This window comes from Triturus cristatus, chromosome 10, assembly GCF_964204655.1.
Source record: "Triturus cristatus chromosome 10, aTriCri1.1, whole genome shotgun sequence".
Classification (NCBI taxonomy): domain Eukaryota; kingdom Metazoa; phylum Chordata; class Amphibia; order Caudata; family Salamandridae; genus Triturus; species Triturus cristatus.
Genome location: NC_140593.1, coordinates 858,122,178 through 858,137,356, shown reverse-complemented (window position 1 = coordinate 858,137,356; position 15,179 = coordinate 858,122,178). Strand labels below are relative to the sequence as shown.

General features: G+C 44.8%; 1 protein-coding gene across 1 annotated transcript in view; it reads right to left on the bottom strand.

The window, feature by feature from the left end:
* LOC146796113 (autophagy-related protein 9A-like) overlaps positions 1–15,179 on the bottom strand; it is a 236,975-nt gene that overhangs the window by 96,889 nt on the left and 124,907 nt on the right. Inside the window, exon 8 of the mRNA XM_085628481.1 lies at positions 335–488. Within this exon, the coding sequence (XP_085484607.1) occupies positions 335–488 (154 nt within the window). The remainder of the gene's footprint in view (positions 1–334; positions 489–15,179) is intronic.

The window sequence follows — 15,179 nt, the reverse complement described above, 5'->3', positions numbered from 1 at the left end:
AGGCAAGTCCAATCCCTCTGTATTTGAAAATATAATGATCAAGGGAATCAATATGTATTGATAAGCTGGGCACAAAGAAGGCCAGGGTGTTCATGCACTTCAAACTCTTTTCTCGTTGTGCAAAGTATTCAATTCCACCCCTTGCTGGGAAGGTCGTCTTATCAGTATAGAAGAGACTGGACTGTAAGTTTATAAGTAATAAGAACTGTGGAGTGTACAAGAGAGAAAACAGAAGGAGAAAGTGATTGGGTGAGAGATTTAAGAAGCTGCTGACTAACGATCTGTAAAAGACCGAGTATTAAAAAAAGTACACACTCGGGCAAGCATCACTCACCGCTTTGTACTGGAAGAGCTGGGCCATTTCGTCCCTGGTCTCAGACTTATGAGCATGGCCCTGCCAGTGGTCAGGTATGTAGTGGATGTGTGCCAGGACACACTGCAGCAGCTGTTCTGGGCACCACACCATATGCTCATCTGGAATGAAGGACCTGCAACAATGAAATGAAAAAGAGGTTAAGCAGAAGACAGGAGAATGAATAGCAAACCCACTTTGCGATTCGGTAACAGGGTACCGAATTGCAAAATAGGCTTTGATACATGTCAAGAGCATTTTTTTGCGTTTGCAAACGGACCAATTCTGAGATTCGTCCCTTTGCGAATGCAATAACTCTTGATGCATGTGGCCCTTAGTCCCTAGAGGTAGGTGTTTTTCGTACTTCCTTATGTGGGATGGTATCCACAATAACAGAACAATAAAAGTCTGAAACATTTAACATTGAAAACCTAAAGTATGAAATAAAAAAATAGATAAATTAGGCAAAGCTTGAAACCATCAGACCTGTAATTAGAGAAAAAATATAAGGTACAGAACTAAGGTTCAGATTATGGTCAGGCTTGGGTAAATGCCAATGTTCATGTTAGAATTCTGATTAGGGCCAAAGTTAGCATTAGGGTTTCTTGGATGGTTAGGGCTAGGTTTAGAGATAGAGTTAACGCTGAGGGTATCGGTAGCGGAAGGTTAGGGGTCAGGACAGAGTTAGGGTTGATGTCAGGGGATCAATTAGAGTTCGTCTTTGGGTTACTAACGGTCAGGATCAGATGTAAGGTCCAGGTTAGTATTTGAGTTTTTGTTAGGTTAAGGGTTATAGCTTGACACCAAGTGAATGTTTGGTCAAGTGTAAAGGCTCAGTATCACATGTAAGGACAGCTCAAGGGGATAATGTTAATTCTAAACTTGGCAACTAATCAGTGAACAAAATTAAAATGTTGGAGTACAAACAGACAGCAAAACAATCTCACCCAAAACATGCTGTTATGCTGTCCTCTTTCTTTTATCTTACAATGCTATGCCAGATAGAGTCATATAAAACCATGGAAGGTTGTGATTATAAAATGGTGGTGTTGGCAATTGTGGGGTCCACAAAGGATTACCGTTGTTGGCCACCATCTAGTCGTTGCCATTAGAGGGACTGGCAAAGTTCAAGGCCATCTGTGTGGCGATGTTGCCATCAACGGCACCAGCCCTTGGGGGGGGGGAACGGAATCTGTACGAGACTCATAGGGTCCTTTACTTTAAAGCTGCCTGTTGAAGGTGCCATGTTAGCTAAGATTCAGAGGCAGAGACTTTATGTTTTCTGTAACTTAAAATCTGTTAGTCCTTCTTCCCTGATCATTTCTCGGGTGACAGGAAACAAGTTGAGTATGATTTTCTGTGTGCTAAGACTAGGACATTACTGTTGTTTTTAATGTGTGGGAAAACTGAATAAAAGTTTGGAAGAACAGGTGTTATTTTGAGAAGTCTGATAATAAAAAAGTCTCCAAAGGAAGTCATTGGAGTAGTGTGGGGTCAACATTGGGGATATCACAACAACATTTTCAGAACATGCTATTGTATTTCCCAGAGATGGCAAATGTGATCATGTCATGAGTGATGTAATATGTGTTAACATAAGCAGTGCATTGCGGAGGCGCAAGTTATAGTTCGCTCAGCTGACCATACTTGCTGAATTTCACTGGCTTTGCACGAGCAAAATCTGAGCCCAACTATAACGTCCCTGTAACTTGTGCTTTTTTCAGTGAATTTGTAAGGTTTTTTTAAATTCTATTTCCTATAATGTCCCTGTAACCTTTGTGGGGGTTTTTTTAAGTGGATTTCTAAGGTTTTTAAAATTCTATTTCCTAACTATAACCTCCCTGTAATCTTCGGTTTTTTAAGTGAAGGTCTATGGTTTTTGAACTAGTAGTCACGTTTGCAGAGGGGTGGAGAAATGGGGCGGGCCTTTGACAACCTCTCAGCAATCATACTGGGTGGTACTTACTGGAGGTAACAGGAGGGGATGATGGACCCTCAGCAGCCAAGGGGACTTCATCCCTCAACTAGTAGTGTGCCCGGAGGCCTGTTTTCAGAGAGGTGGAGAAAGGGGGTGTGGTCTTCGACAACCTCTCAGCAATCCCGCTGTGTGGGACTTACTGGAGGTAACCGGAGGGGTTGTTACCCCCCTCCAAGGACCTCTGCAGCCTAGGGAACTTCATCCCCCAACCAGTTGTGCGCCATGAGGTGCATTTGCAAAGTGGTGGTGAAAGGGGTCGGGGCTCCCAGCGACTTACCAGTCTAGCATTAAGAAAATATATATATGGGAAGGGGGGCCATGTGACTCCCCCTTCCCTGGGCCAAATTCAGCCCCTTGTGACCCCATCCCGCGAGGCCAAGCCTTTTTTGAATGGGGCTGCGCGGCCCCCGCATGGGCAAATTTTGGGCCCCATCCCTGCTCTAATCTTTTTCTTTGTAATTTTATGATTTAGGGGAGGAGGATCATGCGGCCCCCCTCCTCGGGCTGATTTCGGTCCCGGGACCCCCATCCCCCAGGGCCTGGCCTACCAGTAATACGGAAGGGGTGCCACACATCCACTGTTGGCAGGGTCACTGGCACATGAATGATGGGCCTGCTTTTGACCTGCTTTCAGTCAGGCTCAAATTCAGAAGGATAGCATTCGGCCAGTGCCCAAGGACCAGTTCTTGAGGTCAGATGTAAAAACATTTCCTTACTCTATTTTGGTTAGGGGTGGGCCCGGCTTCCGACCTTGCACAGACTGTCAGCTAGCCATTGCATGACAATCTGCCAGCCCTAGCAGGCAGAGGTGACGCAGAGACACAAACCTGGTTTCCCAGTTCCAAAGTTGCCAGCTATTGCCATAACACCACATCCTCTCCGTTTAACTGTGTATTGCAGAGTTGCCACTTAATGGAGGTGCATTACTAGCAGATGCCCTGAGCAACAGGTTTGCTGTGCCTACAACAGCCCAGCCTTTCAATTTCTTTAGTCAATCAAGAGCAACACAGAAAGTATTCAGGATTTATCAAAGAGATCAAATGTTTGACCATGTACTCCTTTCTGGAAAACAGCCCTTTGAAACAAAACAAGTGAAACTAAAACTCTTTATGCTCTGTAGTGTAAGAAAACACTGTGACTAAATGAAGTGCTCTAAGCTGTGATGTGTTGGCAGGGCCTGACTCGCCTATAGAGCAACCTGGCAGTGCCAAAAGGGCTGGTCTGACATATTAGTGTCAGTTATGACCACCTTGCGGATCACACAATGAGGCTGCCATCTCCAAGGTCAGCCCACAGAGACAGTGATGCACCAGGGAAAACAAGACATCTTCTACCCTGCACCTTCCCTGAGCCTGCCCCACAGCAGGCCCAGAAAGGCACAAGCATTTTCAGTATACATGTGCCCAGGGATAGCCCTTCAATTCTTCAGCAACACTTGAGAGGAACAGGCCGATGGGCCCAAAGTATCTCACTATTTCCCAACACACATCATAGTGCAATGAAATACTGCCCTCTTCTTTCCAGACTGTTCCACTTCATAATGCACAGACCTGACTGCCCCACTCCATTTGTAGCAGACTTGCGAGTGGCATGAGGTATTGCCTTCTCTGACTTCCCAAAACACAGAAGGGAGAAGATATATCAGTTTCAAGGCTCTCAGCTCCAGGTAAGGCTCAGATGCATTTTTAAAGAGCTCACTCTTTAGCTCTGCTGCCTCTCTGCTTTCAGTCATATTTAGTATATTTTTTGTTTAGCATCCAACAAGTCTTTTCAGCCAACTTTAGCACAATAAATTTGGGTTAGGAGAGTGCAGTCAGGCAAGTGAGATGTATTCTCCTGACCATAAATCCAGTTAGGAAACCAACCTGCCTCCCAGAATAGTTTATTTTGATTTTATTAAAGAGTCCAGTCCCTGCTTATATTACCATTCGTACATGAAGCATTTACAACCAAATTCTCATGGCCTTATAGAACAGAAGTGGTTACTTTTAAACCAACTAAGTAGCAATCATGTTTTGAGCCTTCGGATAATAAAAAACAGATCCTGCAGAGATTCAAACCAGAGATGTCCAGGTTGCATTTAACCTTTGCAGCAGATGCCTTATCTCCCTGAGCTATAGTACATTGGGTTTTGTTTGATAAAACAGTATATTAACTAGGAATGAAAAATATCTTATTTTAATTTCACTATTTCACTTAAAAACTCTGTACATGTTTATCGGAGCTTGCAGCACGAAGACCATGGGCAATTTGTATTGAGTCAGTGAATAAACAAGCCTTTTCTAATAACTTCCCATAATAAAGAAGCCAGACTCATGGTATCTGGCATGACATTTCTCTGCATATCAATCCAGCCTATAGCTGTTATCACTGGCTCGTCACCAACTCAGTCCTACTGTAGGGAGTATAAGAAAACCCACAAGGCAAACAGTCATAAAATTGCAAATGTACACAAAATTAAAGTTTACATGGCAATATATGTACCTGCTGAAGTAGTTTGTGAGATTCCCCGTAGTAAAAAAATATCTGTAGGCTTCAATACAGAGGTTTAGAATAATAACAATCCACCCATAAATGATTATTGACTTTAACATATGCTTTTCACAATCAACATGCCTGGCCTACTGCCTTTATCATAACTTTTTAGAATAAATAACCAGACCTGCAGCCTTTATCACTGGCATGTCACCAAAACCAAGACTCCTGTACTGAGTGTAAGCTTTCTACAAGGCAACCATCCAGCATACAGTCATAAAAGTACATGTACACACAGAATGAAAGTTGGCAAAGCAGAATGCGATCTCTCTGAATACAGGGATTATTGTAGTGCATAACTTCTATCCCAACAGTTTGTTCAGGTGAATCATCAGCACCAAAACTTTTGCCTACTATGGCCATCTGTGAATTTACATGTAACAAACATACCAGGCGACAGGTATGAATGAGCACAGTGTAGAAACAATCAGTTTTTAAAAGTCAGTTGTCTTTAAGCACATGCTTTTCACATTAAGTAGCCAGTACGGGGGGGGCGGGGGGGATTCTTTATTACTGCTACTCTAAGGCTAGAGACTAAGACAAAAAAACATAAGAAGCAAGGCTAGTTATCCAACCAGGGTATAATCAAACAACCACAACCTAAATGCGTTTGTGAATCACAAAAAAAATTGTATAAAAGATTACTAAAAATAATTACCGACAACCATATAGCTTTGTTTTAGTTTTAGGCATCTAGCAATGTGCATGTATCTCGCGCCATTTCTTCCAACTTTTTTACTGATAATGTGGGTTTACGTAGGCTAGTAGTCTAGCATAGAGTAGCTATAAATAAAAGAAAAATGTAAATAGAAGTATTAAATACAATATTTTTGTTTTTTAGGATTTCAGTCACCTATCAACCGCTTGTCCTGATGGGGCCTTTGAAATCATACAGGATGAAACTCACTGACTCTATTTTGATTTGAAGGAGCCAACCTAAGATGAATATTAACAATCTTTTATGTTGAGAAAAATAATTAGGTTGACACAAAAGAGAGTTAGGTGTCTTCTCCCTAGGCTACCTTCACATGGATTATATACATTGGAAATAATACGTATAACCACTATGGATGGATACACTGGTCCTAAAGTGTGGTCTCAATAGGTCAATAAGGTCTTGTACTTGTTTTGTACTTGTTTTGTGATTAGAACAGATTGGTTCTGAAAGGTCTATATGTGATCTACAAATACGTTTTGTACATATTGTTGAATATGTATGTGATTTTGTAAAAGTTTTGTCTATTGTATAATCCGCAAAGCGTTATGAAAAGATAAATATGGCAAACAAATCATAAGTTAAACGAAAGGCTGAAAACAAAGCTTTATGGTCGTCTGTAATCCTTTTTAGTAATTTTTTACACAAATTTGTTTTGTGATTCACAAACACATTTAAGTTGAGTTTGTTTGATTATTCCCTGGTTGGATGACTAGCCCTGCTTCTCATGTTTTTTTGTCCCTTTCACAATAAGTAGGTCAGGCCTTCTGGCTTTGTTATAACATTTCATAATAAGCAGATCAAACCTCTGAAATGTGGCATGACTTTTCTTAATGACCTTATGAAACCTTTACTCTTTAACATTGCCTTTACACCCAACACAGCCTATACAAGTGTACATACACTGGCAACCATCATGCATACAATTAAAAGATAACAAATATATAGACAAATACAGCTTGGAAAACAATGTACAACACCACTGGACAGGGCCTAACAAGAATCATCAGAGTGAAAACCCCCAGGGCTTGTGTAAGTGGGAGGCCAGCACCAAAACCCTTACCTACTACGGTATTCTGTGAAATTACAGTTAAAAAACATCTAGAGGTAGTCTTTAATATAGAGCAATAACAATCCACACTTAAATGCCTTTTGACTATACATATGCCAGGCCTAGTACCTTTATCATAAAATGTCACAATAAACAGATAAGGCCTATAACCATAACCTTTGACTTGCCATTATAATCCACTCAATTCTCTTGTATCAAGTATAAAGTTTAGCGCAAGCCAAAAAGTGCCATACAGGCAATCTATTTAGCGACAGCACACAAATTCAGCCCAACCAAGTACTGTACTCAAGGAAACCAACATGTGAACAGAGGTTAATACCCTCTCTCAGTCTTGTTCTGAAAGTTCTTTTTTGTTGATTACATAAGTTTCACTGTCAAGCCAGGAATACACCTCAATGTAGCCCTGGGCATTCCATACTGCTCTCAAACACAAGTATAAACTCTGAAATCTAAATGTATTGATGGAAGGGGAGAGTGGTTGAACTGCAATACATTCTTCATGGCTGCCCTCCTCCCATCTGTGCTACTGTCAGAAAAAAGAAATCTCTTAAATTATCTAGTTATGTAAGATACGTTAATAGAAATACAAAGTCAGTGTTGTGACCCTGAATGTTCAAGCTCAGGCAGCTGGATAAAAAACAAAATGATCACAGCTGCATGGAGGGTAAACACATTTTTGTGAAAGTACTCAACGTCTACCCAATTAAAGCATGTACTCCTGGCTCCCAACATGTCGGCGGAGAAAATCCCCTCTCTTAGTAATAATCAAATAGTTTTTTGGCGACAACTGCATTGTCAATCCAGAATATAAAAATAAGAGATAATACAACCGAATGACACTATGCTGAAGCAGGGACAGATTGAATATGCTACTTACCAGTATGCATCTGTTCTTGGCATGTAGGGCTGCTGACATTCATATCTGTGCATAGATCGCCGCCTAGTGTTGGGTCCGGATGATTGCATATTGTTGTCCTGGAAGAGTCTTCGAAGTATCACGAGATAGGTGGCTCCTCCCCTGGACTACAGTGCGCATGGGCATCCTCTCCATCCTCAGATTGTTTTTCGCCATTGTGGCAGTGATGGAGTAGATACCGTAAGTGATGACCATGCTATACAGTAATTCTGAGTGCTGCAGCCGCTACAGGCGCCGGGGAGGAGGGTGGGCGATATGAATGTCAGCAGCCCTACATGCCAAGAACAGATGCATACTGGTAAGTAGCATATTCAGTTCGAGGCATGTGGGCTGCTGAATTCATATCTGTGCATAGATTATATAGCAGTCCCTCTATTAGCGGCGGCTGCCCGTGCCAGCTGCAGCAGTCTGAAAAAGGGTCTTGAGAACAGCCTGTCCTACAGCTGCCTGCTGTTTTGAATGTACATCTACACAGTAGTGTTTTGTAAATGTATGTATAGTGGACCATGTGGCTGCTCTACATATTTCCTCGAAAGGAATATTCCCTAGGAAAGCCATGGACGCCCCTAACTTTCGTGTTGAGTGGGCTCTGGGAGGAATCGTTAATGTGCGTTTAGCTTTTTCATAGCAAATTTGAATACATTTAACGATCCATCTGGCTATCCCTGCTTTGGAAATGGCGTTGCCCTTGTGTTGTGGAGAAAAGGCAACGAACAGTTGTTTTGTTTTCCTAAAATCCTTTGTTCTGTCTATATAGTACATGAGGGCCCTCTTTACATCTAGTGTATGGAGCATTCTCTCCGCGACATTTTCTGGATTTGGAAAGAAAACAGGCAGTTCAATAGTTTGATTCATGTGGAACTGCGATATGACTTTAGGCATGAAAGTGGGGTTAGTACGTAGTACAACTCTGTTTGCGTGAACCTGTATGAATGGCTCTTGAATGGTTAGTGCTTGGAGTTCACTAACTCTTCTCAACAAAGTGATTGCCACTAAGAAGGCTACTTTCCAGGTGAGGAATTGAATCCCACATGAATGTAGAGGTTCAAAAGGTGGACCCATTAATCTGGTGAGGACCACATTCAGATTCCACACCAGTGCCGGTGGGTGAGTTGGAGGAATCACTCTTTTGAGTCCCTCTAAGAGGGCTTTGATGGCAGGCACCTTGAATAAAGAGAGGTGCTGCCTGTTCTGAAGATAGGCCGCTATTGCGGTTAGATGTATACGGATGGAGTTGTATGCCAGATTGCATCGGTATAAGTGTAACAGGTAACAGATGATGTTCTGAATGGATGCATCCAGCGGATTAATGTCATTGTTTTTACAGTAAATGACAAACCTTTTCCATTTAGCCGCATAGCAAGCTCTGGTCGTGGGTCTCCTGGCCTCCTTGATGATATTCATACATTCTGGAGGCAGGTTCAGGTAGCCAAACTCTAAGACTTCAGGAGCCAGATCGCCAGGTTCAGCTGTTGCGGATCTGGGTGCTGAATTTCGCCATGGTTCTGTGTAAAAGTTTGGGTGTTAGCCGCAGTCTTTGAGGCGGCACCACGGACAGTTCTAGTAACGTGGTGTACCATGGCTGGCGTGCCCACATTGGAGCAACCAGGATGAGTGTCATTGAGTGTTGCCGTAGTTTGCGTGCCACTAGCGGTATTAATGGCGCTGGGGGAAAAGCGTACGCAAATCTGCCTGACCAGTTCATCCATATCGCATTGCCCTGCGACTGTGGATGCGGAAACCTGGCAGCAAAGCTTTGGCATTTTGCGTTTTCCCTTGTGGCGAATAGGTCTATCTCTGGATGACCCCACTGCTGGAAGTACGGTTGGAGTACTGATGGATGTAGCTCCCACTCGTGCATTTGGTGGCTGTGTCTGCTGAGCAGATCCGCTATCTGGTTGTCCTTGCCCGGGAGGTGTTCCGCCATGAGGAACATGTTCCTCTGAATGGCCCACTTCCACATGCTCTGAGCCAGATGAGACAACTGTGGAGAGTGTGTTCCTCCCTGCTTCTGTATGTAGTACATGGCAGTCATGTTGTCCGTCCGGATCAACACGACTTTGTTGCACAAGTGTACTTTGAATGCCTTCATTGCCAGTAAGATAGCCATCAGTTCCAGAAGGTTGATGTGCATCTTCTGTTGCTGTGTCGTCCATAGTCCCTGCACTGTGTAATTGAGTACATGAGCTCCCCATCCCTGGAGAGACGCGTCCGCCGTCAGTATTATTTGTGGAACAGGCTCGTGGAATGGTCGGCCCTTGCAAAGGTTGTGTGGATTCCACCAATGCAGAGAGCTGTATGCCCGACCGCTCACCAACACTAGGTCTTTCAACTGTCCTTGAGTCTGATTCCATTGACGTGCTAAGCAGTCCTGAAGCGGGCGCATATGTAGTCTCGCGTGCGGGACTATGAAGATGCAGGAGGCCATCATGCCTATCAACTGCATGAACACTTGCGCTGAAAGGGAGTGTTGTGGTCTGAACTTTTTTATCAGCAGTTGCATGCTGTTGATTCTCGCTAAACTTGGCTGAGCTTTGGCAGCCAGAGTGTCTATAGTTGCGCCCAGGTACTGCCGTACGTGGGCGGGTTGGAGATGTGACTTTGGATAATTCAGTGAGAATCCCAGACTGTGAAGAAGGTGAATGGTGTGGGATATGTGGCTGGCACACTGCTGGGCTGACTTTGCCTGAACAAGCCAGTCGTCCAGGTAAGGGAAGACGTGAATGTGCTGTCTCCTTAAGTGTGCGGCCACTGTCGCTAGGCACTTGGTAAAGACTCTGGGCGCTGTTGTTACTCCGAAAGGGAGTACTTTGAACTGATAATGCTGATCCTGAAGAGTGAACCTGAGATATTTTTTGTGTGATGGGTGTATGGGTATGTGGAAATACGCATCCTTTAAATCTAGTGTTGCTAGGAAGTCTCCCTGACTGAGTAACGGCAGAACCTGCTGGAGGGTGAGCATATGAAAATGCTCTGACAGAATGTATTGGTTGAGAGGGCGGAGGTCTAGTATAGGTCGTAGAGACCCGTCCTTTTTTGGGATTAAGAAGTACAGAGAGTACACCCCCGACCCCCGCCGTTCCATAGGCACGAGCTCTATGGCTCCTTTTTGCAGCATACTTAGTACTTCTTGCCGCAATAATGTCAAGTGCTCTGCGGACATAGGACGGTGTCTTGGTGGTATGTTGGGTGGATTGGATGTTAATTCCAGACAATAACCGTACTGGACAATTTCTCTGACCCACCTGTCTGTGGTGATGGATCTCCAGACTGGCAGGAACTGTTGGAGTCTCCCACCGACCGGTGTTATGTGGGCGGGGGGCAGCGACAAGACATCACTGTTTGTTATTGGCGGAGGACCTGGTGTTGTTGTGTCCTCGTCCTCTGCCTTTGGCGCTGGATCCACGATATCCACCCCTATTGTTTTTATTATAGGTACTCTGGGTACCTCCTTTACTGTACTGCTGCTGGGACCCCTGACCTCTAGCTGCTCCTCTATTCCCGGGGCGACGAAAGGAGCCACTCCGAAACTGCTGCGACTGTAGAGCCCCCATAGATTTCGCAGTTTCAGTGTCCTTTTTAATCTTTTCCAGTGTAGTGTCAACCTCGGGGCCAAATAAAAAGTCTGGGTTGACTGGTTGATTCAAGATATTATTTTGAATCTCAGGTTTGAAGCCTGATATTCTCCGCCATGCGTGCCTCCTTAACATCACACTAGTGTTGATTGCCCTGGCTGCAGTGTCAGCTGCATCCAGTGCGCATTTGATGGACGCATTTGTAATGAGTTGTCCCTCTCTGATGAGGAGCTCCGCTCCATCTTTGTATTCATCTGGTAGGTGTTCTAGCAGTGTTTCTAGTGTATCGTAGTGTGACCTGTCGTATCGGGCCAAGAGTGTCTGAGTGTTGGCAATGCACCAGATGTTTGCTGCTTGTGCTGCTACCCTTTTGCCTGATGTTTCTAGCACTTTGGACTCCTTGTCTGGAGGAGGAGCAGTCTGCGAGTTAGCTCTCTTGCGAGCATTAGAAACTACCATGGAGTCCAACGGCAATTGACCCTTAATGTACATTGGGTCTCCGGGTGCTGGTTTGTATTTCTTCTCTATTCTCGGGTTCAATACCCGTGCCCTGGTCGTTTCCTTAAAGATGTCCTTAGCATGTTTAAGAACCCCTTTCAACATTGGTAGAGTCTTGACCATTCTTTCGGATGTGGAGAACGTGTCCACCAAGAAATCCTCCTCCACAGAGTCAGAATGGAGTTCCACTCCGTGATTGGCAGCTGCCCTTTCAATGAGGGCGTTAAAAGCAGCAGTATCTTCAGTGGGAGATGGTTTGATATTATAAAGATGAGTGTCAGGAGCATCTTGTGGGTCACCTTGGTCAGTAGGGTCTCCCCATGCTTGAACTTGGTCTTGTTGTTGGTCATCAGGGTCATTATCCACAGGATAAGTGGTATCATCCCCAATATAGCCCTCTCCTGCATCCTGTTCCGAGTGTGTAGGAGAAAAGGATGTCCAAAGCCTTCTCTGGAGCAATTCTCCGCTTGCGGAACAACAGCCTACCAGTGTCGGCGTCGATAAACTGGTCCTGCGAGTCCTCGACATCGGTTCTTTCCGTGGACACTGTTCGTGGTTGTTCGACACTCCTCCTAAGTTCGAACATCTTCGGTGCCCCTGGTGGCAGCAATCCAAACTTGATCGGTGCCGGCGCAGAGTGAGCTTTGGCGACCTTGTGTGGTTCGGGACCCGTTTTTGGTTCGAGGGTTGCCCGTTCCCTGATGCGCTTTAGGGACTCCGACACCTGTTGCAACATGAATGCAGACGGTGCTTTGGAACCGATAGGCTCTTTGGAGACAGGCCTCGACGCGGTCTCCGGTTTCTTCCCAGCCTTCGGGTTTTCGATCCGAAGTTTGGGATCGACGCCCTGTTGATCCGATATTTTGGCAGTCGCCGCACTCTTCGGTGTTGACGTAGTGGGATCGACCACCGTGACCGTGGTGGTCGGTGCTCCAACCTTCGGTGCCATAGGCCGTTGCGTCTTCCCGGGACCGAGGGCCTTCTTCTGTGTCTCGGTGCCGAAGCCCTTTTTTGGTTTCTCGGTACCGAAGTCCTTCTTTCTTTGGTCGGCTCCGATGTCCCTTTTCTGCGTCGACGGATTGGAGGGCTTCGATCCGACCTGAACCAGTTGAACTTCGGGTTTCGATTTGACCGGTGCTGGGTTTGGTTTCGCTTTCACTGAATCGAATCCAGTCTTTTTTGATATTGTTGGCTCTTTTGAAATGTTCGAAGCCGGGCCTTCAGGCGGGGCTGTAGAACGATCCGACTGATCTTGGGTAAGGCCCGCAGGCGATCCCTCGACCTGAGCCTTATCAAGACTGTCTCCTTCGGCCTCCGTATCTACGGATTGGCCTAGCTCCTCGCCCGAGCTATCTTCCTCGGCCCCAAGGGCCTCACCGTCGTCTCCTATCTCGTCGACGACGTCTTCGTCCTCGAAGATCACCTCATCATCGTCGTCAGATTGGGATTCATGCTCCGAAGCATGGCTCGAGTCTATCTCTTCGACGCTCTCGACTTCTTCATCCTCAGTGCTGAATATGTTAACCGGGTTAGGCGCCGATTGTTTGGCCTCCAATCTAGCCGCCCGTCGATTCCGAAGTGTCTTCTTTGACCGGAACCGGGCGCAGGCCATACACCTTGACTCATCATGATCCGGTGATAAACATTTGTTACACAACGGATGGACATCGATGTGTGGATATTTCGCATGACATAAAGGACATCTCTTGAAGGGAGTCCTCGATTCCATCCTCGAACGTCGATCGATGTTCGGACCGAAACTAGGTCCGAGCAGTGTGAATAAATCCGAGAACAAGTATAATAGTTTGTCGATACCGAACGCAAACAATACCGACGATACCTAAAGGCTTTTGGCCTTAAATAAAGTTTTCCTAACTTGAGCTAAGATAAGCACATCCAAACCCAATGGCGGAAAAAAACAATCTGAGGATGGAGATGATGCCCATGTGCACTGTAGTCCAGGGGAGGAGCCACCTATCTCGTGATACTTCGAAGACTCTTCCAGGACAACAATATGCAATCATCCGGACCCAACACTAGGCGGCAATCTATGCACAGATATGAATTCAGCAGCCCACATGCCTCGAACATCAGGCTACTGAGGCTCTATGTGCACATCCTCTGTTACCACATACAAATTAAGAGGGTGATCTACGGGAGACAGGGGATCTTATTGAACGCTAAGAAAGTAGTAGCACTACTGGCTGAAACCACGTTGGAAGAAATGGGCACTGAAACATTGGGAAGCTTAAAGATGCTGGGATTTCACAGTTTACGGACTTGACTATGATACAATGAAGGGGCTACTTCCTCCTCATTTAATTATATCTCCATGCATGGGGTATCGGAAGAGTATTTGCAGGATTTCTTAGAAAAGGGACACTAGTGTCTAAACCTAGAAGAGGCCTGAACAGCTGTTCCTCCTACAGACATCCCACAACGTTGATCATAGTCCTTAGCATTTCCAATAGATGTTGTGTGACACACTGTGATCCATTTTGATTTATCAAAGGTCACAGTGCTCCTACAATCTGAAGAAAGCGTTTAATATTATTGGGGGGATGGGGGGGGTGTTAGACTGGACAAAGGCATTAAAAACCTTAGAGAGAGAATTTCATTTGCATTTGTTACACTGTATAACTTTTGACCCTGTGATTACAACCTGTACCTGCCTGCTGTAGAATACATAGAGTCAGAACAGGCAGTATGATGTTAGATTCAAGGGATGTCTGTAGAGGCCTCAGATGGAGTGCCCTTGTTGCCTTAAAATCTCTTTCCTGGATTAAGAACCAGTGGTTTGTTTGCTGAAGAGAAACAGCAGGAAACCAGGAGTTACAGATGCAGAAAAGAAGCACATTATTTCCCTAAATACAGATGCCTTACTGCTATACCACTGCTATCGAGCACAGGGCATTACACATCTTACAGAAGAGGTGGACTACTCCAGCCTAGTCCTGTAACGAAGTCTTGTCTATTTACCCTGCGCAACTTCACACATGAAGACCTGGAGAGATAACAATGATCACGCCTGGGCCACACAACAACTACTTTAAGCTACTTTGAGGGCATTCAGTATATACACTGCACCAGGGACTTCAAGATATGAATACGCTTTACCTAAAATACGTCACACAAGGAGTGACATCATAGAACAAGCTGCTAAGGTTTTCAGTTACACTACTGTGATCTGTGATTGTTTGGGTCACAATTGTGAAAATGCTTGCCCTCCCTAGGTTCCTACACTACCTTCAGGAAATGTTATTACAGAACTGGACAATACTGAACTTTCTATATTTGGAGCAATACACTGACAGCCACCAACATTTTTTTAACATGTGCAGCACCAAGGCTCTTATTGCACACAGCCTGAAGCATGCACATCCAACACCTTTTTGAAGAGTTTGACATCTGTGTGCCTGTCTAGTGCATAGTTAATACAGGTGGTGCAAGGTTGTTACAAATAACAATGACCTACTAGGTTACTGAAATTTCTCAATACGTGGAAGTCAAAGAATCAATGAAAACAGTTCTCAAAGTG